This window comes from Melanotaenia boesemani, chromosome 24, assembly GCF_017639745.1.
Source record: "Melanotaenia boesemani isolate fMelBoe1 chromosome 24, fMelBoe1.pri, whole genome shotgun sequence".
In the NCBI taxonomy this organism is placed as follows: domain Eukaryota; kingdom Metazoa; phylum Chordata; class Actinopteri; order Atheriniformes; family Melanotaeniidae; genus Melanotaenia; species Melanotaenia boesemani.
Genome location: NC_055705.1, coordinates 9,035,832 through 9,063,605, shown reverse-complemented (window position 1 = coordinate 9,063,605; position 27,774 = coordinate 9,035,832). Strand labels below are relative to the sequence as shown.

Below are 27,774 nucleotides of genomic sequence, written 5' to 3'. Positions count from 1 at the left end.
TAGGAAAAAGGAAAAAATATTTCCAGCTAACATGAGATCATTTTTTAAATGAGAAAAATTTAATTTTCTTTTCTGAATTAAAAAGATAATTTTGAATAAAAAATATTTTTCTTTCCTTTTTTCTTTTGAGATTTTCTTTCAATTAAAGCAGATTCTCTGTGTTTATGAATTATTATAATTTCACAGAAAAATATTTTATTTTCTATTAAGACAGCCATAGATTTATATAGTAACGGCTTTATTATAGATGTCTATGAAGGCAGCGAAATGCCAACGACGTCCTCTCTGAGGAAGAAGTTCTCGTTTCTACCCGGACATCTAACTAGATGCACAGTAAAAACATGGCGGCTAACATAGAGCAAATTTTTCAAGATTTCATCTTGAAAAAAATCAAAGAAATTGAAGACCAGAATGATGATAAGCCGTATGTTTTTATTTTATTCGTTTTAGTGTTTTGCGGGAGGATTTTGAGCAGAACGGATTTGTTTAACTGTATTAGACGATCTGTCGTTCTGTGAAATGTATCATACAAGCTAATTTCAGCCATGTAGAGAATTTACTCGTTTAAATATAACGTAGCAGCAGCCCAGACGGGTTGATAATAAAACTGTTCAAAGTATTTTAGCTGGTGGAAAGAGGTCCATATTGTATTTAATTTGACGATATGTATTCAATGTTTTTTAAATGTAAAAATGTAGGTATTATTTGTTTATATTGTTTAGGTTTAGGTTTTTGTTTATTACTGTCCAATAAAACGTTCCTTATCAAGTTTTTTCTCAATGAATGGCACATAGTATCTGACTTGTGTTGGAAAAATCCTAATATTCCATATTTTCTGACTGTTGTTTCCATCAGTGGTGCTGAAAGAGTGGATGGTGACAGCGACACAGAGGAAGCAGAAAAAAATTATTCTCCAGAGAGAGACAGACACCGCAGTGGTTCACAAAAGAGACAAAAGAAGCACAGAAAACACAAAAGTAAGAAGAAGAGGAGGAATCAGGAGAAAGAGAGCAGTTCTGAGTCTGGACCAGAAAAGGAGAGAGAAAGGAAACACCAGACAAGGTAAAATCTTGGGAAGATACAGTTTTATCAATATGGGCTTAAAGTACAGACTCTCTGCTTTAGGTTGAAGGTATCTGCATCCAAATCGGAGGAAGGGTTTATGAATTACAGCTCTTTAATATGTAGCTGCCTCTTTTTAAAAAGGATCAAAGGTAATTGATATTAAGGTAATAGGTATTTATTGGGCTATTTCCTTTTTAATCCATCCTCAACCAAACAGGTAAAAGGTCTGGAGCCGATTCCTTTTAAAAGCTGTTGCTGTGAAGCCATAACATATGATCAAAGCAGCATCCATCCCTATGCTGAAAGACTTCATGAGAGTAAAAACCACAGAATGCAAACCATTTATCAGCCCCAGGAACTAGAAAGGCCAGATCAGATTTTGATAAAAACCATCTAAAGAAGCCGGCCCCGTTCTGGAACAGCATTCTCTGAACAAATAAAACAAAGATCAGCCTGACTTTGGTTTCTGTCTTGATTTCTTTCTTGGTTTCATTCTGATCAACCTGATCAGAATGATGGGAGGAAATGACTCATGATTCAAAGGACAGCAGATCTTCTGCAAAGTATGGTGGAGGAAGTTTGATGGTATGGGCATGCATGGCTTCCAGTGGCTCTGGGTCAGTTGTGTATAATGATGCTGTGACAACAGACCGAAGCAGCTGGGTGGATTCTGAAGTGTACTGGGATATAACTGCTACCCTGATTGGATGATGCTTCACTGTACAGATGGACAGTGACCTAAAACATACAGTGAAAGACGCCCATGAGGTTTTAAAGGCAAAGAAGTGGAATATTTCATGATGGCCATGTCAGTCACCAGAGCCCAACCTGATTGAGCTGTATTTCACTTTCTTGAGACAAAACATGAAAACCCACAAACAAGCAACAGCTGTAGTAAAGGTCTGGCAAAGCATCACAAAGGAGAAAACTCTGCGTTCAGTGGTGTCCATGGTTTCCAGACTGCAGACAGTCTTTGCCTACGAAATGAGGAGATTATATAAAAATTCCTAAACGTTTCCTAGGATATTGTTTAGGGTATTTTTGTTTAATTAAACCTAAAAGTCTGCATTTCAATAACATCTTAGTTGTTTCAATTCAAATTCATTGTGGTGGCATGCAGAGCCTAAATCATGGAAATAGAGTTACTGTCCAAATATTTCTGGACCTAAGTGTATTAGAAGAAAACAAATACTGTCCCAGAACGTATAAAGATATATTGATGATTCAGGAGTGTGTAGAACCTAAGAGCCAAGCAGGGTGGTCGGTGTCTGTATCACGCCTTGTTTGGTGGCTTACTACAGTTACTTGCTACTATTAGTCCTAAAACTAAAAATAACTGAAGATAAATGTAATAATAAGTTAATGTCATTGGGTTATGAATAAAGGGGCATGGTGGCTCAGCACAGTGCATGGCACTGGCTTGACTGGTTGGTGGTGGAGTAGAGAGGAAAGCACCATAGCTCTAAGCCAGTGATACCTGCTGAGAAAGACACAAATTAATGATCTTTTTGTGAGATATTTCTACATGGAGAGTAAAGACAGCAGAGAGGAGCCAAAGGATGACCTGTATACACTGAGTGGTGCCGTCATGGAGACCCACAACGATCACTCTGGACTTCTTGCGAATTTTTTCCACCCAGTCCTCCAGTGAAATCTCTGGGAGATCTTATTAGAACACAGCAGCAGATCTTCCAGAGTCTCTTTTCTGTATACAGTACTGATATTAACCCCACAACAAAATTCTTCTCCTTTTCTTTATGAAAATGATTAGCATGTCCCGCCTCAAACTAGCTGTGAAGCACAGTGGTGCTGCACTGATGATCTGGGCTTGTTCTGCAGCCACAGGACCTGGACACCTTGCAGTCTGGACCATTAACTCCTGTTCTAAAGTCAAATATGAGGCCATCTTTCCAACAGCTAGAGTTTGGCAGAAATCAGCTCATGCAGCAGGACAATGACCCCAAACAGCAGCAGATCAGAACAGAAAAAGAAATCAAGGTTTTGCAGTGATCCAGTCAAAGTCCAGACCTCAACCTGGGATTGAAATGTCAGACATTTTTTTAGTCTCACACCTTTTAAATGAGCCGCACTCATATTTTCTCTTTGTCTCACAGAAGTGGAACACCGATATCGGAGAGCAAGGAGCAAGGTGAGCTTAGGATTTTTCTTTTTCTTCCTGAAATGAATATTGACCTGCTTTACACCAAGATGATGTCCCAGCTCTGCGTACAGAAAGATGCTTTAATGTCATAAAAATGTTTAAGAAGGTTGTAAAATGAACACTAAGTAAATTTTTAACATCTTTTCAGACTCCCACACGTTATCGCTCCTTATTATGTTTTATCAGGAAACATTCAACAGCAGAAAATCTGTCTTTAACACATAAAATGTTGAAAATCGCCAGATATGTTTGTTTGATTACACATGATATTACACAGCAGACTTAAAAAGTCTAATAGTGATACGTACTCACTCCAAACTCCCCATATGGATTGTTTCCTCTGTGTATATTGTTATAGATGAATAGATATGTGGCTAATTGATCAGTGGCTACTAGTTTCTCATGGTAAATGTCCTGCTCGCATGTCTTTTCTGTCTTTGTGCAGGTGAGGATAATGGCAGTAAGTCGAGGTGCCACAAGCATCACTCCACGGTAAAGAAAAAGAAGAAAAAGAAGAAGAAGAGGAGAAAGAAAAGTGAAGACAACACGTCAGATTCTGACTCTGAATCTGTATCAAAGCAGAGGGATGCTGCTTGTGGTCAAAGCTTATCGCTAAGACGACAAGAGGAGCTGCCGGACATAATTCCAAAACAGGTTAAAAAAAAAGTTTGGCAAAGTTTTTCAATGTGGAGTTTTTGTTATTTACATGAAATACTGTCAGAAAATGTAAATGTAAAACGTTGAAGGAGACGGACCAGAGTCTAAGAACAAAATGAGACAGATTAGATGTCTTTCTTTCCAACAGGAAAGCTCCAATAAAGGAAAAAGAATAGAGGAAGCACAAGGGAGGAGAAGTTGTTCACCGCCACATTCCTGTTGTCATTCAAATTCCTTGACGTCTGCACACCACTGCCCAGGACTGAGTCCTCACTCCGAGTCCAATTCACAGTGCCACAGGACCCGCTCCAAGTAGGTTGAAACTCTGAAAGTTTTGGCCTTAACCTCACATTGTTCCCATCATTGTACACTTCTTGTGGTCAGTCATTTACAGAAAGGTGGTCCTGTGTAGCTTTGTCCAGTTTACATGACAACATTATGGACATTTTGTAAAAGCAAATCTTTCATTGTTTACGTTTCTGTGGTTGGTTGTTCCTAGTTCCTCTGACAAGAGAGATTTGGATGAGTCCATGCAGTCCAACCTGTGTCCTTCAAAGCATCTTCAGCCACCTGTGCATGCCCTCAGCCTTAATCAAACACACATCCAAGCAGAAGAGACGGCCAAGTTAAGATTTGAAGACCTACAGGGCCCTGACCAAAAGGAGCTGGCGTCAGAAAAAATGGAAAAACAAGCAGAAAAACAAGGTAGGGGCTGCTGTCTACCTGCTACTTGTTCAAACTTTAAATGGTGGTTAAGAAAATGTCAAATTGATCAAATCGTAATGTTATTTTTAAGGTTGAGTTGTTTTAGATGGTGAAAAGAAAAAAGCTTTTCTGGTGGTTTCATTTGGAGTAGCTCGTAGTTTGGCTCACTTGTTGGTAATCTGCTTTCTGTAACTCAGCACAGTTGTCAAAAGTCTCCGTATTCTAGATCATTTTCTTTTGTTAAAAGGCTGATTTGGTTATTGCTTTAATATGGCTGCTCAAATGTAGCTCAGAGTCTGAAATTAAACCAAGATTTCTGACTGGATCCGTTGTTTTTAAACATTGATGACCAAAGCTAGACATTAATCCTTGAATGCTCTTTTTTTCCCCAAAGACAATAAATTCAGGTTATATTTTTATTTAGCTGAACTCTTGCGGAGACGATAATATAGAGCTGAGTGTCATTAGCATAATTATGAAAAGATATTTACTATGTTTCCATGATCTAGAGTCATGTGAGAATGTCGATCAGCGATCACCAAATCCAGACTTTTTGGGCCTGTGTCCTACAAGTTTTCAATATGTCCCTGCTCCAACAAAGTTGACTCAAATTCAATGGACTCATCAGCCTATTAAATTCTGCACAATGACAGATTAATTTGAGGCAGGTGTGTTGGAGTAAGTGCACACTGAAAACCTGCACTGGTCTAAGAGGTCTGGATTCCGTGATCCCGGATGAAGATGCTGAAAATCTATGCGGAAATCCAAAACAGAGCCTTGAGGATGCAAGTCATCTTTGTTTAAGAAGATCTATAGACACAAAGTAGTCCCTGTCTTTCAAGTAGGATTCAGACCAGTTATCGGACCCAATTCTCCAGTCAGCCTATATTATGAGAGCAGACTTTTGCTCTCAAATCAAACAATTATGATCTTGATTAAAGATAGGGAAGGAAACTCCAGATCCTTATTGAAAGACATCAAAACAGTAAACTAAACAAACATTCAGAGATTAAATGGGTGACAGAAAGTTTCCATTTCACTGCCTAAATGTTGATATTTCTTATGTTATTTCTTTTAAGTGCAGTTTGTTTTTGCACATAATGTTCAGGTTAGAATGTGTTAATGTTATGCACTCAAGATTTAAACTACACCCATAACCACAATTTACTCTGTACTTGTCTTTTGATCTTCTTTTACTCCACTAAACTTTACTTTACTCCAACTTCATCTGAGCTTTGAACTTTCCAGGTCAACATTGAAAATGATAAGATGTGCAGTTTTTTGGGCAGCAGCTGTCTTCATTCAATGTCTGCCTAAGGCTGCTATAGACTGATGCTGTTTTCTCTCGCTTTCTCCTCTCTCCTGTCAGAATCACCATAGCAACCAGACGTAGCAGGTTCTTGTTTCTTATGTAGCTGCATCTCCTCCCCAATCGGGGCCTGTCTAATCTCTGGCATCTCTGATCAGATCTTATAAAATGGAGGATTCAGTGAGAAGCACAACCCCAGTTCCCCAAAGAGCTTGGATGTTCTGTAAATTTAATAAATTATAAATAAAAACAATGCAAGGATTTGCAAATATCATTAACTCATATTTTATTAACATAAACAACATATCTGAAGTAGAAACTGAGACATTTATTATTTCATGAATAATATGAGCTCATTTTAAATTTGATGGCAGAAACTGTTTCACATTTTCATCCATACAACGAGCTCATATTTTCCATAAAATGGTAAAATGTCTCAGTTTCAACATCTGACAAAGTTGCAGGTGCAGTTGTAGTGGCCATCGTTCAAAAATGTCTTTCCAATTTCTGTAGAACTATTTAGTTATTTGAGGTGTGTTGTAATCTGTTTTATTGTTCAATGCTAAAACTACAGGTTCTGGGTTGTCCGAGTCCACGTCCACTGAATCTGAAAAGCCCCCCGAGTGTGACCTCCGTCAGTGTAAACCATCAGACACCCCCAGCTCATCTCACGCTAGTGTTAAATCACCAACAAGAAAGAGAAGAAAACAATCCAAGTCTCCACAGAGGAGCCGAGAACGAAAGTCATCAAAGAAGAAGAAAAGATCCAAATCACCGTACAGGAGCTACAGGAGGAGATCCAGATCGAGGAGTCCCTCAGTGAGAAAGAGATCACGATCAAGGTATCCTTGTAAAGCTGTTATGTTCATACATGTAGTAAAATTTAGGCTTATAAACTGAATGGAAACTCAACAAAAATGGTTGTATTCTCACTCAAAGTGGTTTAGCTCTCTACCAACTTGTCTGAAACCGTGTTTTCTGCGTGTAGGTCAACAGACCGAAGGTCACGGAGGTCACGCTCTCGGTCAGCGTCCGGCAGCCGGAGGAGGGCCACGTACAGCCAGAGGGACCGCTGGAAACGTGAACCGAGCCACTCCCCTGTTCTCATCCTCCGCAAAAATAGATCCCCTTCACGAAAAAACAGGAGCCGGAGCAACAGCCCACACCGCATCAGTGAACTGGGTCAGATACCCTGAAAGCCTTGGTGACACAATGGTCCCTAAGTTTGAGCTTCGGCTCGTTGTTTCTGTTATTAGACACTTTGTTAACAAAGCTTGTTCCTTTATTTCTTGTGTGTTCTCAGATAAGGAGCAGTTGTTGGAAATTGCCAAGGCCAACGCTGCTGCGATGTGTGTGAAAGCTGGGATGCCCATTCCCGCCAGCCTCAGGTCCACGGTGCTTCCCCTGACTCTGCCAAGCATGGCCATGAATGCTGCCATGGCCAGTATGACTGCTGGTATGTTTACCTTCCCTCCCCTGTTTTTACTGCATTCAGTAAGGATGGAAGCAGAGGAGCCTGTAGGATTGAAACTCTGCCTCCTGGTTTTAACTCTGAGTTTTTTTGTTTTAGATGACTAATAGATTTGTAAATATTCTTGGATATGAGAGCTGTCCTAGCCAAAGTGGGAGAAATACTCTCACCATCCACTTCATTAGGTCTGCCTGTTCAACTGCTTGTTACCACCAACAGCTAAGTAATGTAGCTCGTTGTGGTGCTCAGATCAGCACTGGTTCCAACCAAAGTCTGCAGAACAGCATCTCTGAACATACAACACATCAAGCCTTGAAGCAGATGGGCTACAGCAGCAGAAGACCACACCAGGGGCCTCCTGTCAGCTAAGAACAGGAAACTGAGGCTACAATTCACACACACTCACCAACACTGGACAATAGAAGATGGAGAAACGTTGCTGGTCTGATGAGGCTCCATTTCAGCTCCACATTCAGATGGTAGGATCAGAATTTGACTCATGGATCCATCCTGCCTTGGATCAATGGTTCAGGCTGCTGGTGGTGTAATGGTGTGGGGGATGTTTTCTTGGCCCACTTTGGGCCCCTTAGTACCAACGTGGCCTGGTTTAACCACCACAGCCTACCTGAGTATTGTTGACCATGTCCATCCCTTTATGACCACAGTGTAGCATCTTTTGATGCTACTTCCAGCAGGATAATGCGCCATGTCACAAAGCTCAGATCATCTCCACCTGCTTTCTTAAACATGACAATGAGTTCACTGAACTCCAACGTCCTCCACAGCCACCAGATCTCAATCCAACAGAGTATCTTTGGGATGTGGTGGAATGGGAGATTCTCATCATGGATGCAGCAACTATGATGCTGAGGAAGGTTTCTACCGCCTTGTTGAAGCCATGACACCAGGAATTAAAGCTGTTCTGAAAGTAAAAAGGATCCAACCCTTTACTAGCAAGGTGGACCTAATAAAGTGACCACTGAGAGTAAATAAAAGATGGATTTGCTTTAGTTTTCATGTTTGAAGGTGTTTGAGACTCACAAAAATTTTTTTATTATCAAACAAACTGTCTTAGGGGCCGTCTGCACGACTCCTTTCATCCCCATGAAACCAGGGATTAGCCTCCATGAAACCGATCATGTCTGAAACCGGGTACCAAGGTGATAGGTTTGAGACCTCTACCGTCTGTGGTACTGTAACCGCACCGCTAGAGGATATGACGTCCATGACCAACTTTGTTGTGATGCTGCTGCAGACAGTATTGGCTTGTGTACAGCTTTATCACTAAAATCTACGGCTTTTACAACACAGTATTGCGCTACTGTACCATCAACAGCGGGAGCAAGCAGACATGTCGTTATCTGTGCATGCGCTACGTCTTGTTCTTTAGTTTTCTGACATTTCTTACAAATTAAAAGTGTTAAAATTGGTTGAATAGATAGCAAAGTAAGTCATCCTTTGAAATATTTAGATTACTTTTACGTAAGATTTTTTTTTATTGTTTGATCAGTATTATATAAAAGTCAACTCTTATCAGATTCAGTCCAACAAAAAATCGGAAAATTACTATTGACTTTAATTTAAATGAGTGTATCTGTGTCCGTTGCAGCCACCGTCACAGCAGCACTGTCTAACATGGGGACCCTGACTTCGCTGCTCCCTCTGTCCTCCATTAACAACAAGCTGCCTCCCCTCCCAACTCAGACCAATGCTGCTTCTCTGGAGGAGATGAAGAAGAAAGTAGCAAAACAGGCCAACAGCATCAGCATTAAGGAGTTTACTGACGTAAGAGGGCGGAGCCTGCACACACTTGTTCAGAGATATTGTGATAAAAAGGCTGAAAGACTTTACAACTGTTCAGTTTCTCTTGCATTAAAGGGAAGATCATTGACCACACATTAACACAAAAAGACACATTAACACAAAGCTGTTAAATTATTGTGGTCAAAGAAAAGTTTTGTTAATTTTTTTATTAGCTTGAAATTAATTTTTCATGCTGTGTGTGTTTGTAGAAATGCAAGATGATTGTGGACAGTGCAGGAGAGCTGCCAGTGGCAGCGCCTCATGTTTCAGATGAGGAGGATGATGACAGACCTTTTGGAGGAGCGGCCATTCGAGAGCAGAAAGTCATCAACTTCAACATCAATGTAACATCCACACGCAGGCTACCAGATGTGGCTTTTTCTTGTCTTCTCAACCTGCATGAATATGGTGTAAATTTTGTTGAGCTCGTCAAAGTAACACACTCCGTCTCTTCAGAACACCACGGTTCGTCCGTCGGTGCGCAGTGATGCCGGCATCGCCAAAGAGTTTCCAGTGTCCTCAGGGTCACAGCATCGTAAGAAGGTAGGAAGAGTCCGACAAAAGGGATGAGTTCGTAGAAATTCTTTATTTCTCTGAAAGGAGGCTAAAAATAATGGAGATAGTTGGATTCTTAGAGATGTTAACTGCAGATGGTTTAATGAGGGGAAGTACTGGAACAAAAATAACTTTTTTACATAAATTTAGGGGCTTGCACACATGGCTGATATGTTGTTGATTAGTAGTCATGTACCGGGACCTGTATGTCTGCATCGTAAGGGGTTAATGTGTACTTGTTAATTATCTCTTAAAAACTAAACATACATATTTTGTCAGTGCTTTGAAATGAGAAGAAAACACAGTCTGTTTGTGAACATTAACTTGAGTCACCTCAACACTTCAGTAACAGCCTTTCCCAGATGTCATTCAGGAAGTTCACTGTTATCGTTAGAAAACCGGGGTTTTTCTTTCTCTATGTCTCTGGTACAAACGTCGTGTCTGTAATTGTTTGCTGAAATGGGATCTTGTACGGCTGTTTTAGGGTCTTTGCCAGCTGGTGAAACCCAGCGTTCTAGGTGACGCTATAAGGCTTTAAGTCCTCAGCTATGAAGGCTCCTGAACATCAGGTTGTCCACTGGACCGTCTGGAATGCGGATGCAAACTTTGATCTTTCTTTGGGCTAGGTCAGAAGTTTTCATATCGCTCTGCCATAGGCTAAAGTGGTTTGTCAGAGTATATACGATTCAAGCATGTCCTTCACCAACAATGCTTTTAACGCTTAGTATTAAGAATTTAGGACTGTAATGATGTAATGTGGTGGTGCTAGCCTTTCATCTGTAGTGGTCAGATTAAAGGCATCCAATCAGTAAACATGTTGTGAGCAGAATTGTAAACCCTGAAGCAGCCATGAAAATATGTGGTCTGTTCCTCGAATGTGTGTCTGACTCCTGTCAACAGTTTTTCCCTTCCACACACTGTCGGGTCTATGAAGAAGTCATTACATAAACGTACACAATTAGTTTACAGTTACATTTGTAAATCCACAGTATTCATAATAATCCATGATTTTATCAAAACCTGCTGAAAACCTGCTGCTATATCTTCTCTATTTGCCACCATCACAACTGCAAACACAATGAACTCGACAGCATTCAGATCAGGACTTGGACAGGTTCTGTCAGAGTCTTCACAGCTGGTGAGGAGAAGAGGCAGCAATGACAAGGTGGCAAGATGCACAGATTCATCTCTGCAGAGAGGAAAAACCTCACAGATTCAGCAGGGTGGGTGTGGGAGGGTCCAGGATGAATTTAAGCTTTCTTCCTGTCAGCACTTTCTGTGATTTGGGATTAAAACTTCGTAATTATCTGTCATGTAACTCTCATTGTTCTGTGAGTTCTGATGAGAAATGACATGATACATGGACTATAGGAGCAGCCATGTTGGAATTTGTCAAAAGGAAAGAGCAGCTGTGTACATGGTTGCTGTGGCGTGGATCACGGTATAATGAGGGTGGGGAGGGGTAGCACTCATAAAGGCTGTTTAGGTTACGTATACTTCAACAGAAGCATACATATATATATATATATATATATATATATATATATATATATATATATATATATATATATATATATGTGTGTGTGTGTGTGTGTGTGTGTGTGTAACAGAAGTTACATATACTTAAAAGAGAAACCCAATGATATACTCCTCAAACAAACACCTGCTGTTCGAAAACTGTCCGTGGTATCAAAACAATTCTTGAACCGTGAGCAACAGAAAAGTGAGCTGAGCACATAGATGTATTTTTTATTATTCTGCTATCTTCTGTGCAGTTTTTATGGCAGGTTAAATAGATCTCTCACCTCAATGAGACCTGGGGTGTGGCTTTTCTGCATTTTGAGGCAATTTGTGGGAAAACAATCAGGCCGATTGCAATGACGGTAACATTGGTTGACACAAGACAAAAATACCTACGTGTTAATATATAATTTGTATATACAAGATAAACAGTGATCATGAAAGTCGATTGTTTGAAAATTTTTTCTGAATAATTTTTTAGGAGCAAAATTTAGAGTGTGTGACATCATCACTTTAGTGTAAACACTCCAAGGCAAGATTTCAAATTTCATGAAACTCCCAACAGTGATTGTGTCCAAACCATAAAATATTTTACAATGTCCTTAGAGGCACTAAAAGTTAAAATTTTCATGTCTAATTTAAAGTTTGAATGGACTTTCTACGTGAAGGTATGCCTGAGTTATAGGGCTCCAAAGTGGAGTTGGTTTTTAATTTATTTCAGCAGAATCACATTTATTTTAATGAGATAGATTTAGCAGCTTTTTGTGATTTCCATAAAAACCGTGGAATGAATTGCAAATCAAACATCATAACATGCTGTTGTCAGTGGAGCTGTACATTCTAATGTATTTTTGGCTTGGGATTTCTCACCTGCTTCACCCTGACACAATTCACAGTCAGGTCTCAGGGTGCAGCGGGTCCCTGCAGGACAGAACAGCCAGTTGCCATGGATACACTAGCTGCACTCTGATAGTCTCATTTCAACTACTTTCTCTGAGTCTGTGTGACTCAGATAAACTCACGGTGGGCATTGACCAGCTCTGGACTCCCTCGTTTCTCCTTCATAATCTCTGATAAAAATTCCTCTTCTTGTATTATGTTTTCGGACTGTTCACTTTGCCGCTTAAACGAGATTTTCACTTGTAAAGCAGAGACATGGCAGCAGACTCCCTGTCTCAGTGTGCTGTCAGCTGCAGCTTCCTTGCACGTCAGCCTGTGTTAACCACATATTTCAGCATCTGTGCATCTCTCTGAGCCAGCTGTCAGCTTTTATAATGTGGATTTTTCTTGGCATATGTACTTTTAGATTTTCTGACTGCATCCTCTTGATTTGAAAGATACATAAGCTCATGGTAGTTTTTCATTTTGTCATGACATTTTATTACTGGAGTCGAGTGCTCTAATGGCTGCGGGACTAGGTTGAACTGTGTTTTAAGTGTCATTTGATTCATTTAAAATAAGACTTAAATTAGTGTGCACTTTTCTTTTAGGCATGGGTTCACCTCTTTATTAATGACTGTTTAGTCTTTTTTATTTTCCAGTGTTGCTGTGTTTATCCTCAGTTTGTTGGTGGCTGCACACACACAACAAGGTGTTGGAAACATTCCTCAGAGATTTTGCTACATATTAACATGACGGCATGACACAGCTGCTGCAGATTTGTTGGCTGCACATCCATGATTAGAATCTCCCGTTCCACCATCCCAAAGCTGCTCTGTTTAGTGGTTCTTGAGCTGCGACTCCCACTAGATAACATATTGCGTTTGTTGCCTTTGCATTAACGTTTATCCATTAATGTCTTTGGGTTAATATGTGTTAAAAAGATGTACTTGCTAAAATCACAGATTAATCTCATTAACGTGTTGATTTTGATATCCCTAATAAAATTCTGAAATTTATTTGATAAATGTAGGCTATATTATTTTAGGGATTGGACTTCAACACGTCAAATTCAATCGCAGTTTGTGTTCCAAACAATGTCGAATGTTTGTCAGTACACAAGTTCCTCGTACACCAGTTATGTCAATACACACGTCAGAGTTTGGCTAACTTGGTAGCCTCTGTAGTCTGTGCACGCCGAAGTGTTGGGACACGCGACAGTGTTGCCATGTTAGCTACTTTGGGGCTATATTTAATGAGTTTTCAACCCCCTCCATCAACTTTATTTTAAAAAAGCGACTAGCGACAAATCTAGCAACTTTTTCTGGCGTTATTGGAGACTGATGTAAAAGCATGTATAGTTTACTCTTCTCAGAGAGCTGCGGGTGCTGCCGTAGGCCCCTCCCCCATCCGAAAGTGCTCAGTAGAGCCTCAGTCCTCAAGCAGCACCCAGCTCATAGCTGCATTCAGAGCTTCATGACCAGACTGAAAATGAAACGTGCAGTTCCCACTGACTGATCCCACTCTGGCTTACTGTCAGATATTAATGCCTGAAGTGTGTCGACAAAAACATTTAAAAAATTAAAAGTACTGTAACATGTTGTAGACTAAGATAATAGCCAAAGCTGTTAGTTAAAGTACCTCAAATGGTACTTTATTTTTAGGTGTGTTCAGTTTTGGCCAGGGATACTTTCTATTTCTTTTTCTACTGTTTTGAATTTAAATATGATTAAATAAATTTTTTCCAGACATTACTAGAGCTTGAGTTTACAATATCAATGTGTCTATTATTTGATTCAACCATCCACTAAAATTCATTTAAATAAAAGAACAAATTGCTTTTGGGGACAACTGTTGCTATGTGATTAAAATGTGATTAATCAAGATTAACTGATTAGAAAGCCTGGTTAATTAGGTCTCACCTAATGTCTTTTTTTACAATGATCCTGTGACTCCCTGAAATTATCTTGGGACCCTCATGGGGGTTGGGACCCCGAGTTGGAGAACCAATGCTCCATTGCATTGAGATCTGATGGCTGAGGAGGCCACTGGAGTATTTCAGCAAGTCATCTCGACCAGGACTAAATGCATTAAGTTGTAGCCATGTGGGAATCTAGAGGGAATCTATCGTGTCTCCTTTTATCTCTAAGTTGATGTTGTCTGCCTCAAATCCTCCATGTGAGATGCCACAGTCAATAAACTGCTTAAAGTTAAAATTATTATTCAGAATGAAAAAGTGTGTCCACTCTTGCAGTCCTGTGTGCAGCATACACATCAGTCATTGTGTTCTGCTTCAACCACTTCTAGTTGGGACTTATGTGTGACAACTGCAGTGTAACCTGTTGCAGGCTTTACCGCACATGCAGTGTTACCGTTTTCACATTCACCCTCTTAAGAGGAGAGCGTCTGCAGTTTACAGTTTGCTGTTCATTTCTTTAAAAATGTTTGTAAAGACAAAGTGTCATCTCGTGATGTGTTTTCTTCAGGAGGGAGATGGCCTGGGCGCCTATGGAGAGTGGATTCCAGTTGACAAAACAACTGACAAAACTGCAGCTGCTTCCAGAAAGGCCCTGACAAATGTTCCCATAGCAACGTCCACCTTATCATCAGCTGATACAGCTGCAGGGTTACCAGATGTTGAACAGCCAGTCCCGGTGACAGAGAACAGTGTTTTTCCTGATGCACCACAGCAGGTAAGAGACAGTTTAAATCACATTTCCTGTGTTTTATGTTTAAGTTTTTATTTGTTGTAAATATTCACTATTTAAAACCTTAAAAATTAGCAATTAAATCTTAAAATCCTTTGTAAAACAGACAGGAAGCCAGCCCAAACTGGGATAAAATGCTCACTTTTTGTGGTCCCAGTTAAGGGATGAGCAGCAGTTTTCACCTTATTATCGTGATACCCAAACATTACAATTTGACTATTTGTCTTTTGTGTAGATGTTTTGTTTTTTAAAATTTTATACCAAGAGAAAACAGCAATGGGCCCAAAAGAGAAGAGTCAAGAGAGAGAAGAAGAAAATTCACTGAGCTGTACAGAAAAGCCTCGTCAGTTAAATATGACCTTGTGTAGAGCCATTAATCCCCAAACGCTGCTCAAGATGGGGTAAAAGATTCTAGGATGAACATCAACATTTGGGTTGAGCCATGCTGACATAAACCGGTGTTATGTGAGTGGCCATTTCTGCCTCCAGCTCCACCAAATCTCTGCTCCGTCCACATGCGAAAAGAAGCACATGCTTGGTAAAAACTAGGTACAGACGTCTCCGCTCATTTTACAGAACTCCTATGTAAAACCCAAAAAACCAGCCAGAAGTCATCAGAAATAAACTTCCCTCACAAAGCAGAAGGGATGCGATTGTAATCCTGCTTGTTGTCTGTTCTAACAAACACATTTGATGGCTGGAAATTCTGTCAGATATCCTGTGTGTGTAGAAGGAAGGCAGCTTCACACAACTGTAAACTTTTACTGCTGACTTGTTACCTTTTAACAAATTTTCATCCTTCTTTGTCATAAATATTTGATTTACTTTCGTTAATATTTTAGATTAACAAGAAATATTAAAACTGCTTCTGTGAAAAGGGAATATTGCTTCTAAAAAGCAGTTTATTTGTGGAAAGTGATGAAAAACCAGAAGTTGTAGATTTTTTTCTTCAGAGAAAAGTGTGCAATACACTACTTCTGAATTCATTATTGAATTATATATATATATATATGAATATTGAATTTTCTGTGTAACAGTGCAATTAATTGCAGAAAATCATGTGAATAATCGTGATTAAATATCTAAAAAGTCATCCAGCGCTATTCCAAACTCTTATAGGGCAGTTTCTGTTTCAGGCTGAAATTTTCCATTGATTCTGAATTAATTTTCAAAAAGATTGTAACGACTAATGGTGGAGGTGTGGTGTTTAGCACCGCAGCCTAACAGCAACAAGGTCGCTAGTTCGAGCTTTGGCTGGGGGGTTCGTTTGCATGTTCTCCCTGTGTAAGCATGGGCTCTCTCCGGTTCTCCGGCTCCCTCCCACCGTCACTCTAAATTCTGTGGGTTTGAATTTAAATGGTGGTTTGTCTCTCTGTTGGCCCGATGGACTGGTGACCAGACTCCAGCTTCCCTGTGACCCTTAAAAAAACTTGCTTCAAGAGTTAAGATAAGAACAGGAGATCACAACCAGGTAGGGCTGGGTGATTAATCGATATAATCAATAAATCGAATTTTCCATTTCTGGAGATTTATTTTTATGAAAATCTGGATATTTTTCCATAGTTAGCTAGCAGCAGACTTAGCCTTCCCTCCACACCAGAACGGTGTTTATCTGACAGATTTTCAGTGAAGTGACCCTTCACTCACGCCTGGGATTTAGCTGTGTGTGCTGTGCAGTGAGAAATGCTGCTCTCTATGAGACGTAGACGTCAACTTTAGCCCACAAACCCTAGTTAAGAGACAACCTTCATCAGGGGAATTATTCCTGCAGTGGATCCTGTATGATAAGGATCCAGATGGAAAGAGATCACGGATGCACTGTGTCGCATATTTCTATGTAAGATATGAAGTCGTTTATATGGTGGAAAAGTTATGACAGTATATGCTTTATTTTTGCTGGCATTCATCTATATAAACAAATAAATGTTTTTAATAGGTTTGTTTATGTTTTGTAAAAGACAAGACAAAAAATCAATTAAAATCGGAAATCGGATTTGGTTTTAAAAAAATGGGAGATTTTATTTTTAGGCCATATTGCCCAGCTCTACAACCAGGAAAGATTGGCTCTCCATGACGTCTCACCTTCCAGCCAAAAGGCCAATTTTAAAACAGAAGACTGGTGCGTTTTAAAATGTCAGGACTCAGATTTATGTTTGGAACTTTTACATTTCTAGATTTAAGGACAGACATCTTTGATCAAGATCAGTCTCAGGGGTATCAGGGAAAGATTTCCTCAGAGTTTTTGGGATAAATGGTGGGAAATTCAAGTTGCTCCTTTTTGAATAATCACTTAATATATCTTCAGATCATGAAGACTTTCAACAAAGCTTAAGGCGCACGTCATGATTCCACCTACAGGCTGGACTGCAAAGTCATTGGGGACTTTTCTGCTCCACTCAAAAGCCAGATGTTAGGTGTTGTTAGCGGCTTTCTTTTATGCCAGTGTTTCAAAGGCTTATATAACCTCTCCCTCTCCAGCCTGTAGACATCACTCAGGCTGTCACTGAAAGAATCAAAGCTCAGAAGCGACTTGCTGAGAACCCAAATGATATCAGCGCCATCTGCATGCTCAGCCGGGCACAAGAGCAGGTATGAAATATGTCATATGTCCTAAAAGAAGCATTTAAAGTGTCTTTTTTTACATGTTTACCATAGTTGTTTGATATGTTAGTGTTTTAAACACAAGTTCAGCTTAAGCTGAGAACTGTTTTTTGGTATATTATAACCATTTGCTGTTACAATATACGATTTAGGTGGACGCATGGGCCCAGTCCAGTTATGTTCCTGGTCTTTTCACTGGTTCTACTGGAGCTCAGGTCCTCAGTTCTGAGGAGCTGTCTACAAGTGGGCCACAAGCATGGCTGAAAAAGGTAAAATATGTAAACATATGTGTACTGCAATACTACATCAGTTATAGAATAGTCAGAATGGTTCATTAAAGTAAATAAAAACACAACGAAAGATTTAGTAAATACGTTTAATTGAAGTTGTTTATGTTACTGCCCTCGATTTCACCCACGTATAGAAATGAAATATGCAACAAGCATACACACATTATTCTGTAAATGTCATCAAACTATTAATTTCAACAAATGGAGAAACACTGAAACAGTCATACTATAACCTGAGCTACATTTTCCAACCAAACTCACAATTTTGGTGATTATTTTACAGTGTTGGTGTGTATGCTAATGTGGCTTGATTTCACAGTTTTAAGATGCAAAAACATGCTGTAAGAAACCCAGTACCACACCACCTATAACGATTGTTAAAATGAGCTTTGCTCAGTTTATTTAATATGGATATATATACAAATGTAGAGCTGTTTCTGCACTGTTGCATGTTGTGTCATGTTTTTATAGGTGAATATTAGCTTTGCCAGAGATGCAGTTTCAGATCATTCTTCATCACTCCTATGAATATCCAAAGTCTTTAATATTTCTTTATAATAGTTAGGCAGTGTTACGTGTTGTGGCAAATGTTTATGACTGTAATTTAGCTTCTGTGGAAATGGTTTCCGCTTTTTCTCTCAAAGCATATGTTCAAGCAGCAAATGTTTTATTTTACACGCACGTCCCATCATGCTTTATAATTCTAATGAAGATGAGGAGGTTCGCTATTTCTTTACTAAACTTAAGCAAAGATACAAATTATGGCAGATTTTTCTTTTTACCAGAAATTATATTCCCTTTCTGTAATAGGTTTTCATGTCCATGTAGATAAACCTGATATTAGGACTAAATTGGTGGAAATGATCCTTGCAGGTCAACTTCAACACTGTTATTTCTGTTAACTGTTTGCGTCTTGGTTAGGATCAGTTTCTCAGGGCAGCTCCAGTTTCAGGGGGCGTGGGAGAGTTCCTGATGAGGAAGATGGGCTGGAGGACAGGAGAAGGCTTGGGGAGGAACCGTGAGGGAACGGTGGAACCAATCGTCATCGACTTCAAGGTCGACAGAAAAGGTCTGAAACCAGAGAAAACAGCCCAGTCATTCAGATGTTCAAAATATGTCCCTAATTAATAGACGTAGTAGGGATAAGGTGAACTCAGTTCGATCTCAGGTTCAAGGACACAAAAATTCATAGCAGGAGAAATTTGAATGATGGGGGGCAAAGCTATTGAAAGCTGTTGCGTCCATCTTGCATTCTCAGATTATTTTTAATAATTTTCCAAACTTACTTTCTTCTTTTCAAACTGCTTGATAAAACTTACTTTTACATGTGTAAGCTTGTTAAAAAGAGCTGTAATTCTCTAGTTTTTGTTTGATTGATTGTTGACTGTGACAGGCGTACCACGGAGATGCTGTTGTTTATTAATATTTAACATTGCAAGCAGATGGATTCCTCTGAACTGCCTGTCAGTGTGACTGCAGCACTTCACACTTGTGCCTTGTTAAAAGTGATATGTTCCAACCTGGGTAGATTGTTGTCATGGAAAAGCACAAGGCAGTAATTCACACAATACATCTACACCTTCAGTTGCCACCAGATAATTATTGTCGCTGTTATCATTTTGTTCACACCCTACACAGCTCCAAACACCACATGCAAGTTTATGCACGTAAAATTGGAGCAGTGCACCAATTTTTCGACCGCACGTGCAACTGTGCAAGCAAGGAAAAAGTTGGTCATTTGCAGCGAGTATTTAGACAAATGTATTAACTTGTTCTGGCAGTCCCTCCCAGCTGCAGCAGATGTTCACCTCTGCACGCAGACTGAAAATGAAACACGAAGCTGCTGCCGGCTGATCCGCCCTGGCTTACCTGTAGTTAAAATTGCTTTGCTGTAACATGCTGTAGACTCTATTAAAAATTTAAAGTATTATTTTAATTAACACAACATTTATTTTATCACACAGTTTTTATTTTAAGTGCTACACAGACCATCCACAGGTCACAGAAGGGGATGGACGTCCTTCAGTAGCATCACCTGAACGTCCTGACACACTGAGCTCGTTTAACCAGATTACTTCGTTTAAATCTTTTTAATTTGAGATATTATTTTACAAAGTGGTTAAATAACTTCTGTACAGCATAAACATGTCGTTGCCTCGTTGCTGATCAGATGTCACGTCATCCCCTTCTGCTGATGTCATAACGGGAATTTTAAGGGAAAATGTCCAAACGTAGATTAACTAAATATTCACACAAGCTTGGATATCTGACAGTAAGCCAGGTGTTTAGATGGATGTTTTCCTCCTGCTAAAATGAAATGGTAGCCAAGAGGTCTGAAATTGGTAATCCCTTTCCTAAGATTCGACAACTCTGGTCTGAGTTCTCTCATGAGCTCCCTAGTGGAATCCTTTAATATGTAAACAATTATGCTCACAATGGAGCTGGTTTTGTTTATTCTAAGCTATTCTGTAGCTCAGTAGGTTCTCATTTTATGAAGTGCCCAGGATTGGTTCCTGAGATTAGTCTCCTGGATGTATATGCTCAAATAAAATCATATGAATTTAGGTGCACCACAAAAAGTTGTATATTTCTGCATCTTCTTCCATCTTTTTGTAATAACAGTAAAGCAAATGAGTATCTTAGAACAGCCTGATTCCCTGTAGGGAATCTCCTGTTCACATTAACTCTGCTTTCCTTTGTTACATCCCTAATCAGAAATTAGAAACTGGAATCGAAAGGCAGCCAATTAAATAAAACTTTTCCAAGCCTCGTTTTGTTCACAATATTCTGCAGCTCAAATTTTACCTGAGGATATTGTGAGCACTGAGAGGCTGCAATCATTGATTTATAATGATCCGTTTAAATCTCATGCTCTGGAGGGAGATGTTGAACAGTTAATAATGAGAATGTTGGCGGTGGTGGTGATTGCAGTGTTATTGCTTATGAGGATTTTTGTGTTTCAGGTCTGGTTGCTGAAGGAGAAAAACCACAGAAGCAAACAGGAGGACTGGTTGTAACCAAGGACCTAATGGGTAACTATTATTTTCTCTTATTCACCAGCTTTGTTTATATTAGATATTTCTAATATATCATCAACATCAGTCTAATGTTTCTGTCTGGGAGATCATCAGGAGAAGAATCAGTGAGAGGAAGCAGAGATTTTAGCTGAATCTCTGAACAGAAGCTGCTTCAGAGTCCAGCATCAGTTACCATGGAGATGAGCGGGTTCAAGGAGCCACATTTGGTGATCAGTCTCACTTGCATTCCTCTGTCCTTTCGGTGATAAATCACACAGAAAGGTTAAATTCTGTAGTATAATGGAGTTAAATACTCGATTAAATTCATGTTGAAGAGCAGCGAGCGCCCATAGATGGAGGAAATTGTTGGTCAGAAATAAGCTATATATCCACCTGCTTGGTATCAGTGGATACAGGTAGAGACTAAAACATCGTCTAAGAAATATAATGTTCATTTTCTTAATGCACATGTGAAACAAAGTAAAGAAACATTTAATTCTGCGTGTATTTATCATGATGATCGGAACCAGTGATCAGCGGTTTAGGATGTGAGTCAACACAACATACACGGAGCAGAGGTATCTCTCTGGTCACATGAATGGAAAAAACTAAATCAAAACAAGGTGCTAGTTATACCATGCACAAGAAAGCTTAGCTTAGAGTTTCATTGTAAGCTAAGCTGAAACTCCCCACCAAAAGGAACTAATGGGGCCTTTCAGATGAGGTGAAAGGCCTTCATGGATCAAGAAATAGAAGTCCAGTTGGCTTTATTCAAGCTCTTGCAACTCTGATCTAAAAGACGTCTTCAGTTCAAACTGTTTGATTTGGAGTTTTGGCTTATAAATGTCTATTGAAGAGAATGGATAGAGAAAAATGCATAAACAGCAGCAACATCAAGGTCATTAGGGAGGATAAGAGGCCTTTTTGGTGTTGTACATTTAGAAGAATGCTAGCTTCAACGCTGAGGTTTACCAGAAACCTCCACACAGAACTACTGTTGGACTCACACCACCATCTTTTCACCATGGGGCTTAGAATGTAATCCCAAAAAAAGTCAAACAACGTTATTGTTGTCATTTAAAAATCATACAACAAAATTGTTGAAGCAACGCCCAACAATGCACTTTAACTGAAAAACAAGAAGACAAAGAAGGATTTAAATAACAGGCACAAGATTATTCCCAAACTTGGACGTTTAAAACCCAACACCGTCAGTCAGAGGCTGCTGCACCCAAAGGACAAAACAGCAAAACACAAGCTGAGTAGCATTGTGTTAAAACAGAACACACCAAACATTCAAACACAAGAGTGCCAGATCTACAGGTCCACATTCAGTAATGTCCACATTGGGGACAGAGAAGACAATTCTGTTCAAAACAGTTCTGGTCAGGCAAGTAAACAACTCACAGTTGATTTAAACAACCCCCACAATGACGAGTGAGTCAGTGACAACATGTGGCCCTAACAACCCGAAACATGTCAACGTTCCTTTTACACTTATCACCCCCAACTCCCCACAGATGAACCAGAAACATCTCCAAGGAGCAAGAAAAAGAAGTCCAGATGTCTTTATTCAAGCTCTTATCAGTACCATGATGCTACAGATTGAAAATAACATTTAATGTTTACTGTAGTAATTTCAGGAGCTGCACCAGCAGTTACCACAAACATCCACTAGGTGGCAGCACATGCAAAGTTCACATTATTAATCCAACGAACAACTTCAAATAACAAATCAAATATTTAGAAGTGGGGCAGCACACTCAGCTATGGTAGAATATTCAACCGTCTAACCTGCTAACATCCTTATGGGTCCCTTTCTGTATGCACTTGGATGTAAACAGTAAATGTTCCACTCTTATATAAAACCTTCTATCCTTGGCTGCGCTCTTCGTGGCGCTTTTACAGTCATTAACTTGTTCACACAACACACTCATACAGCAGCTCTTGTTTTATTCATGCTGTGCTTTTTTATAAGCACATCCCAGGCAATGTGGGCTTCAGTCTTTAACAAGCATGGCTCGACACATGGAGGTGTGAAGGATCCGTCTGCTGACCTTCCAATCAGTGCTTGACAGATCCACCACCTGAGCCACCAAACCTGAACCTGATCGACCAGCATCAACCCAACTACGCCTGTCTTTCATCACGGCATCAGTCTGATTCAGTGTCAGGAATCCTTGCACGCCTCCATTGTGCTTCAGATGAGGCTGTCGCTCCTAAGATCTGCCTATTTCCTCATTTTGAGTAGAAATGAACTATTTATCTACACGGTGAAATTTCTAGAAATTTCTATTATATTTGGTAACTGTGGTATTGGTCTTGTTTCATTTTGTTCTCAGGCTCTGGCGTACTTTGTCTTATTGTGACTATTTAATTGTCTCTGTCTTATTATGTTATTAAAATATTCTTATATAAAACAAAAAAATAAATTCCTGACACGAGTTTAGGTCAGATTCTGTTAATTCAACTTGTTGATCTGTTCCTTGTTGTTGTTTTTCTGTTTCCAGGGAAGCACCCGGTTTCTGCTCTCATTGAGTTATGTAACAAGAAGCGAATAATTCAGCCAGAGTTCGTCATGGTTCATCACAGCGGTCCAGACCATCGCAAGAATTTCCTCTTTAAGGTGGGTCACTTTGATACACCGCAATTAAAATAAAAATAAAAATGCTTTATTCTTGTTTAGTGTTGACTTGCAGGTGTTGCAGTTGAAATTTTCTTTATAAATAAATAAATTGAGTTACATTTTCTCTGAAGGGATTTTTTTCAAATTTAAAAACTAATTAAAATGGAATTATTCAAATGTAAGTTTATTTAAATTAAAATTATTTTTAATGATATGCATTTATAATTGTAATAATTATCAATCATATAAATACAACATTTGAATATTATAAAATTATTCATGTGATCATGACTATTTACTATAAGTTAATTTATTTATTTATTTATATATATTTTTATTTCTATTCAGATTTTGATTAAATTTAAAATAAATATAAAAAAACACTAATATATAAAGAAATTAGCCTTTACAGGTATATTATCAAAAGGAAGTATTATAAAATCATATGTGTAAACTTTAATATTATTTATAATATTTTATCCTAATAAAAAATATATTATTTACTGTACAATAAAATCAAAAATATGATAATATATTATTTGTAATGTCTTACCATCATTTTAAATAAATTATAAATAATTTGAAAATAGAGAATTAAAAGATGGCAACTCCTACATGGGTATGTTATCAAAAGGAGTAATATAAAACCCTTTGTGCAAATTCAGCTAAAATTGCTTATATTATAATTAAATTATTATAATATTTTTGTAATAATAATAATAATGATAATAATAGTAATAATAATATTATTGTTATCGTTTGTACAGATGCTGAAAATCTGAAAACAGATGCTGTTTGCTTCTTCCATCTATTTTGCTTTTCTGCTTTGAGACAGACTGAATATAAGTTTGAGAAAATGTGTTTGACTAATTGCTAAAGGGAAGGGAAGTCGGCCGGAGCATCCTCGTCTCCGCTGCCAGCTCAACTCGGCACCAGATGATGGTGAACAGAGTTGCTGCCGGCTGCAACATCTACTGACTTTATAAGTGATGTTTACACGCTGATTGCTTCCCTTGTGTACTCTGTTTGTCTCCCAGGACAAAAGACACTCATTTAATATGAAAAAATACTTTATTAGTCCCTGAAGAGAAATAATAAATCATTTCACATTCAAATATCCATCTTTTAATGGTTAAAATGGATGTAATCTAAATATTTTCAGTGAGTTCAACCACATCATCAACCTTAAACCAGCTGTTTTTGGAAATTTCATTTTTCAGAATGGCAGCAGTAACTGTAAATGTCATCGTTGTTTACTCATTTTTCCTCAGGTTACAGTGAACGGTGTTGACTACCAGCCCCAGACAGCCAGTCCCAACAAGAAACATGCCAAGGCCATGGCAGCAACAGTGGCGCTGCAGGCTCTTGGAGAGGTAACACCATGGATTCTAATCTAAAACCACTTTACTGATCACTATGTTTAGAAATAATAATCAAATCAGAGCTGAAAGCATATGTCCTTACAAGTCATAGAGACTTGTTAATGCTGCATTTGCTAGTAGCATCTCCTTCACCACAAGTTAGAGAGGGATAGCAGCTGTGTTTAGCCTCCCCTCCTCTGGGAATGGTTGGCATGGAAGAGGTCAAGCAGCTGATCAGAGTGGATGGATGGATGGATGGATGGATGGATGGATGGATGGATGGATGGATGGATGGATGGACAGAATTCAAACATTTCTAAATCTCATCAACTCATATTTTATATTCAATAAAACATAAACAACATCTCAGATGATGAAAGTGAGACATTCTGTCATCTGATGGAAAATATGAACTGATGGCAGCAACTCGTCTGTAAAAAGTAGTTCCAGAGTGATGTTTAGCATCATGTAGCATCTCCTCTTCCTCTAACATGTCTGGAAACATCTGGGAAGTGAGGAGACCAGTTGCTGGAGTTTTAGGAGAGGAATATTGTCCCGTTCTGGTCTGATGCAGGATTCTAGCTGCTCTACAGTCCTGAACCTTGGTTGCTAGATTTCTGCTTCCATGATGCTCCAGATGTTTTGCATTGGTGAAAGGTCTGGACTGCAGACAGGCCAGTTCAGCAGCCGGACTCTACTCCTGTGAAGCCATGCTGCTGTGATGGATGCAGGATGTGGTTCAGCATTGTCTTGCTGAAATCTGCAAGGACTTCCTGAAAGAAACGTTGTCTGGATGGGAGCAGATGTTGCTCTAAAACCTCCATGTACTTTTCAGCATTGATGGAGCTTCACAGATGTGGAAGCTGCCCACACCATAGACACTAATGCAGCCCCATACCATCAGAGATGCAGCTTTTCACCTGTCCACTGATAACAAGCTGGATGCTCCCTCTCCTCTTTAGTCTGCAGGACACGCCGTCTGTGCTTTCCAGAAACTGTTTCACATTTTCATCCAGGTTTCCACTTTGCCTCAGACCATTTTAAATGAGCTTTGGTCCAGAGAAGATGGCACTGTTTCTGGATCCTGTTCACATCTGGCTTATTCTTTGCATGATGGAGCTTTAACCTACATTTATGGATTTCAGGGTGAACTGTGTTCACAGACAGTGATTTCCTGAATCCATGCAGTGGTTTCCAGTAGAGAATCATGTCTGCTTTTAATGCAGTGCTGCTTGAAGACCTGAAGATCCAGTTTTGACCTCCAGTCTTGTCCGTTTGTGCAGATTCCTGCTGATTCTTTGATTCTTTTGATATTATACACTGTAGATGGTGATATTGTCAAAGTTGTCAATCTTTCTGACATCGTCGATCCACAGTTTTTAGACCCAGTTTGTCTCAGATTGGTGAACCTCTGTCCATCTTACCATCTGAGAGACTCTGCCTCTCTGAAATGCTCTTTTTACCCAGCCACGTTACTGACCTGTTACTAATTAACCTCATTTGTCCTCGTCCAGGTGTTTATGATTTGTACCATTACTTTACTGTTCCAACTTTTTACAGACGAGTTGCTGCCGTCTGATATAAACTAAGCTCATATTTTCCATGAAGTGATTAAATGTTTCACTTTAAACATCTGATATGTTGTTTATGGGATTTTCAAATCATTACATTATGTTTTTATTTACGTTTTACACTCCCAGCTGTAACCTTTGTCTTCAAGGCAGTGCAGGTTTCCAACTGTGTTTAATGTGGCAATAAAAATGTTTCAGGTTCTAAAATGTGTTTTGTTTTGTTTTTTTTAAAGGTTCCTGTCGACGGACCAGGACTCTACACTGGGCCGGTTTTCACTGCCGCTTCCACGGGCCCACTTTTCTCTACATAGACGTCCAGACAGTATCTGAACTTTTGAGCTGACTTTTATTTTTTCACTGCAGCAGAAGTCGGTGAAGCACATGATCTTTACAACAGCTCCTGCAGAGTGATCAGATCTGAGCCATGGTCAGCTCCGTCTGCTCTTTTAAATGATTATTAAACAACATATTATCAGGTGTACCTCGCTGGAATACGCTCCAGCATCCCCATGACCCTTAATTGGACAAAGCAGTATGAAAAATAATGAATGATATTATCAGTAAAATTTAGAAATCTTTCCATCCTTTTTTATTCTGGTAGCTGCTTTATTGAGAACAAAGTCTGATCTGACAGTGAGAACCATAAACCCTCTCGAACTGAATCTACTTTTTTAGGATCCATCAATAAAAAGTGGATGAAGTGTGCATGTACTGTATGTATGTAAGCTACGTATGTATATATGTATTATTTGTATAGTAGCAATTTATCCTTATAACTATTAGTTGACCAATACTTTGGTCCAACCCAACGCAGACTCAAGTTTCTCTCTGATCTGGTTGTTGGTGTCGACCCAGTCGAGTGATGCTGGTCTTGAAGTTTAGTTATCGATGTTGACTGGTTATCTTCTGTCCTTCGTCTTCATCTTACAGCTTCAACTTGCCTTCTTACAAAATTATTCTTCTGATACAAGGCTGGTAAATTTCAAGCATAGCCTTCTTAAATATGCAAATGGAAATAAAGATTATATTTATGTAAAGCTGTCGACAAAGACACTTTGTTTTCTTGGTCTTCTTTGTGTTGAGCAAATGTGTATAAAACTAATAACATTGCCTTCAGCCTCAGCTGTATTCATGCTCCGCTAAATATCTGAATATAAAGATGTTGCGGAGTTGCTTCCACGTGATTGGCTGATTATTTCTAATCTGGTGAAATCACACCTGTAGAACAAGGTTGTTCATAAAATATAATATTTAAAAAAGTTTTGAAGTTATAATATTTAAAGAAGTTATGACAAAATTTTTTCCAAATATATGAAGCTAACAAAATAGTGCACCACGGTGGTGCTCTTTACCTTCACACCATGAATATAAAGGATGATATAAGCACTCAAAACAAACTTACTTTAGCATGGCGGTAATAAATCATGTCCACCACTTTATTTCCTTGTGCTGTACAGATTAGTTTCACGTGCTT

General features: G+C 39.1%; 1 protein-coding gene across 2 annotated transcripts; it reads left to right on the top strand.

The window, feature by feature from the left end:
* Window positions 1-311: 311 nt before the first annotated feature.
* LOC121635832 (protein SON) lies at window positions 312-27,337 on the top strand. Of its 2 annotated transcripts, none has more exons than XM_041979188.1 (20): window positions 312-424; window positions 856-1,062; window positions 3,180-3,214; window positions 3,672-3,880; window positions 4,032-4,195; window positions 4,383-4,588; window positions 6,472-6,739; window positions 6,886-7,079; window positions 7,201-7,353; window positions 8,978-9,153; window positions 9,381-9,515; window positions 9,628-9,714; window positions 14,613-14,819; window positions 17,313-17,423; window positions 17,588-17,704; window positions 18,647-18,794; window positions 20,689-20,757; window positions 23,253-23,368; window positions 24,640-24,741; window positions 26,534-27,337. In XM_041979188.1, exons 1-20 carry the CDS (start codon window positions 327-329, stop codon window positions 26,609-26,611), a joined length of 2,880 nt encoding a protein of 959 aa, XP_041835122.1. In that variant the 5' UTR covers window positions 312-326; the 3' UTR covers window positions 26,612-27,337. The 2 variants fall into 2 exon arrangements, with proteins under 2 accessions (XP_041835122.1, XP_041835121.1); XM_041979187.1 differs by having other exon boundaries at window positions 6,466-6,739.
* The last annotated feature ends 437 nt before the right edge of the window (window positions 27,338-27,774 follow it).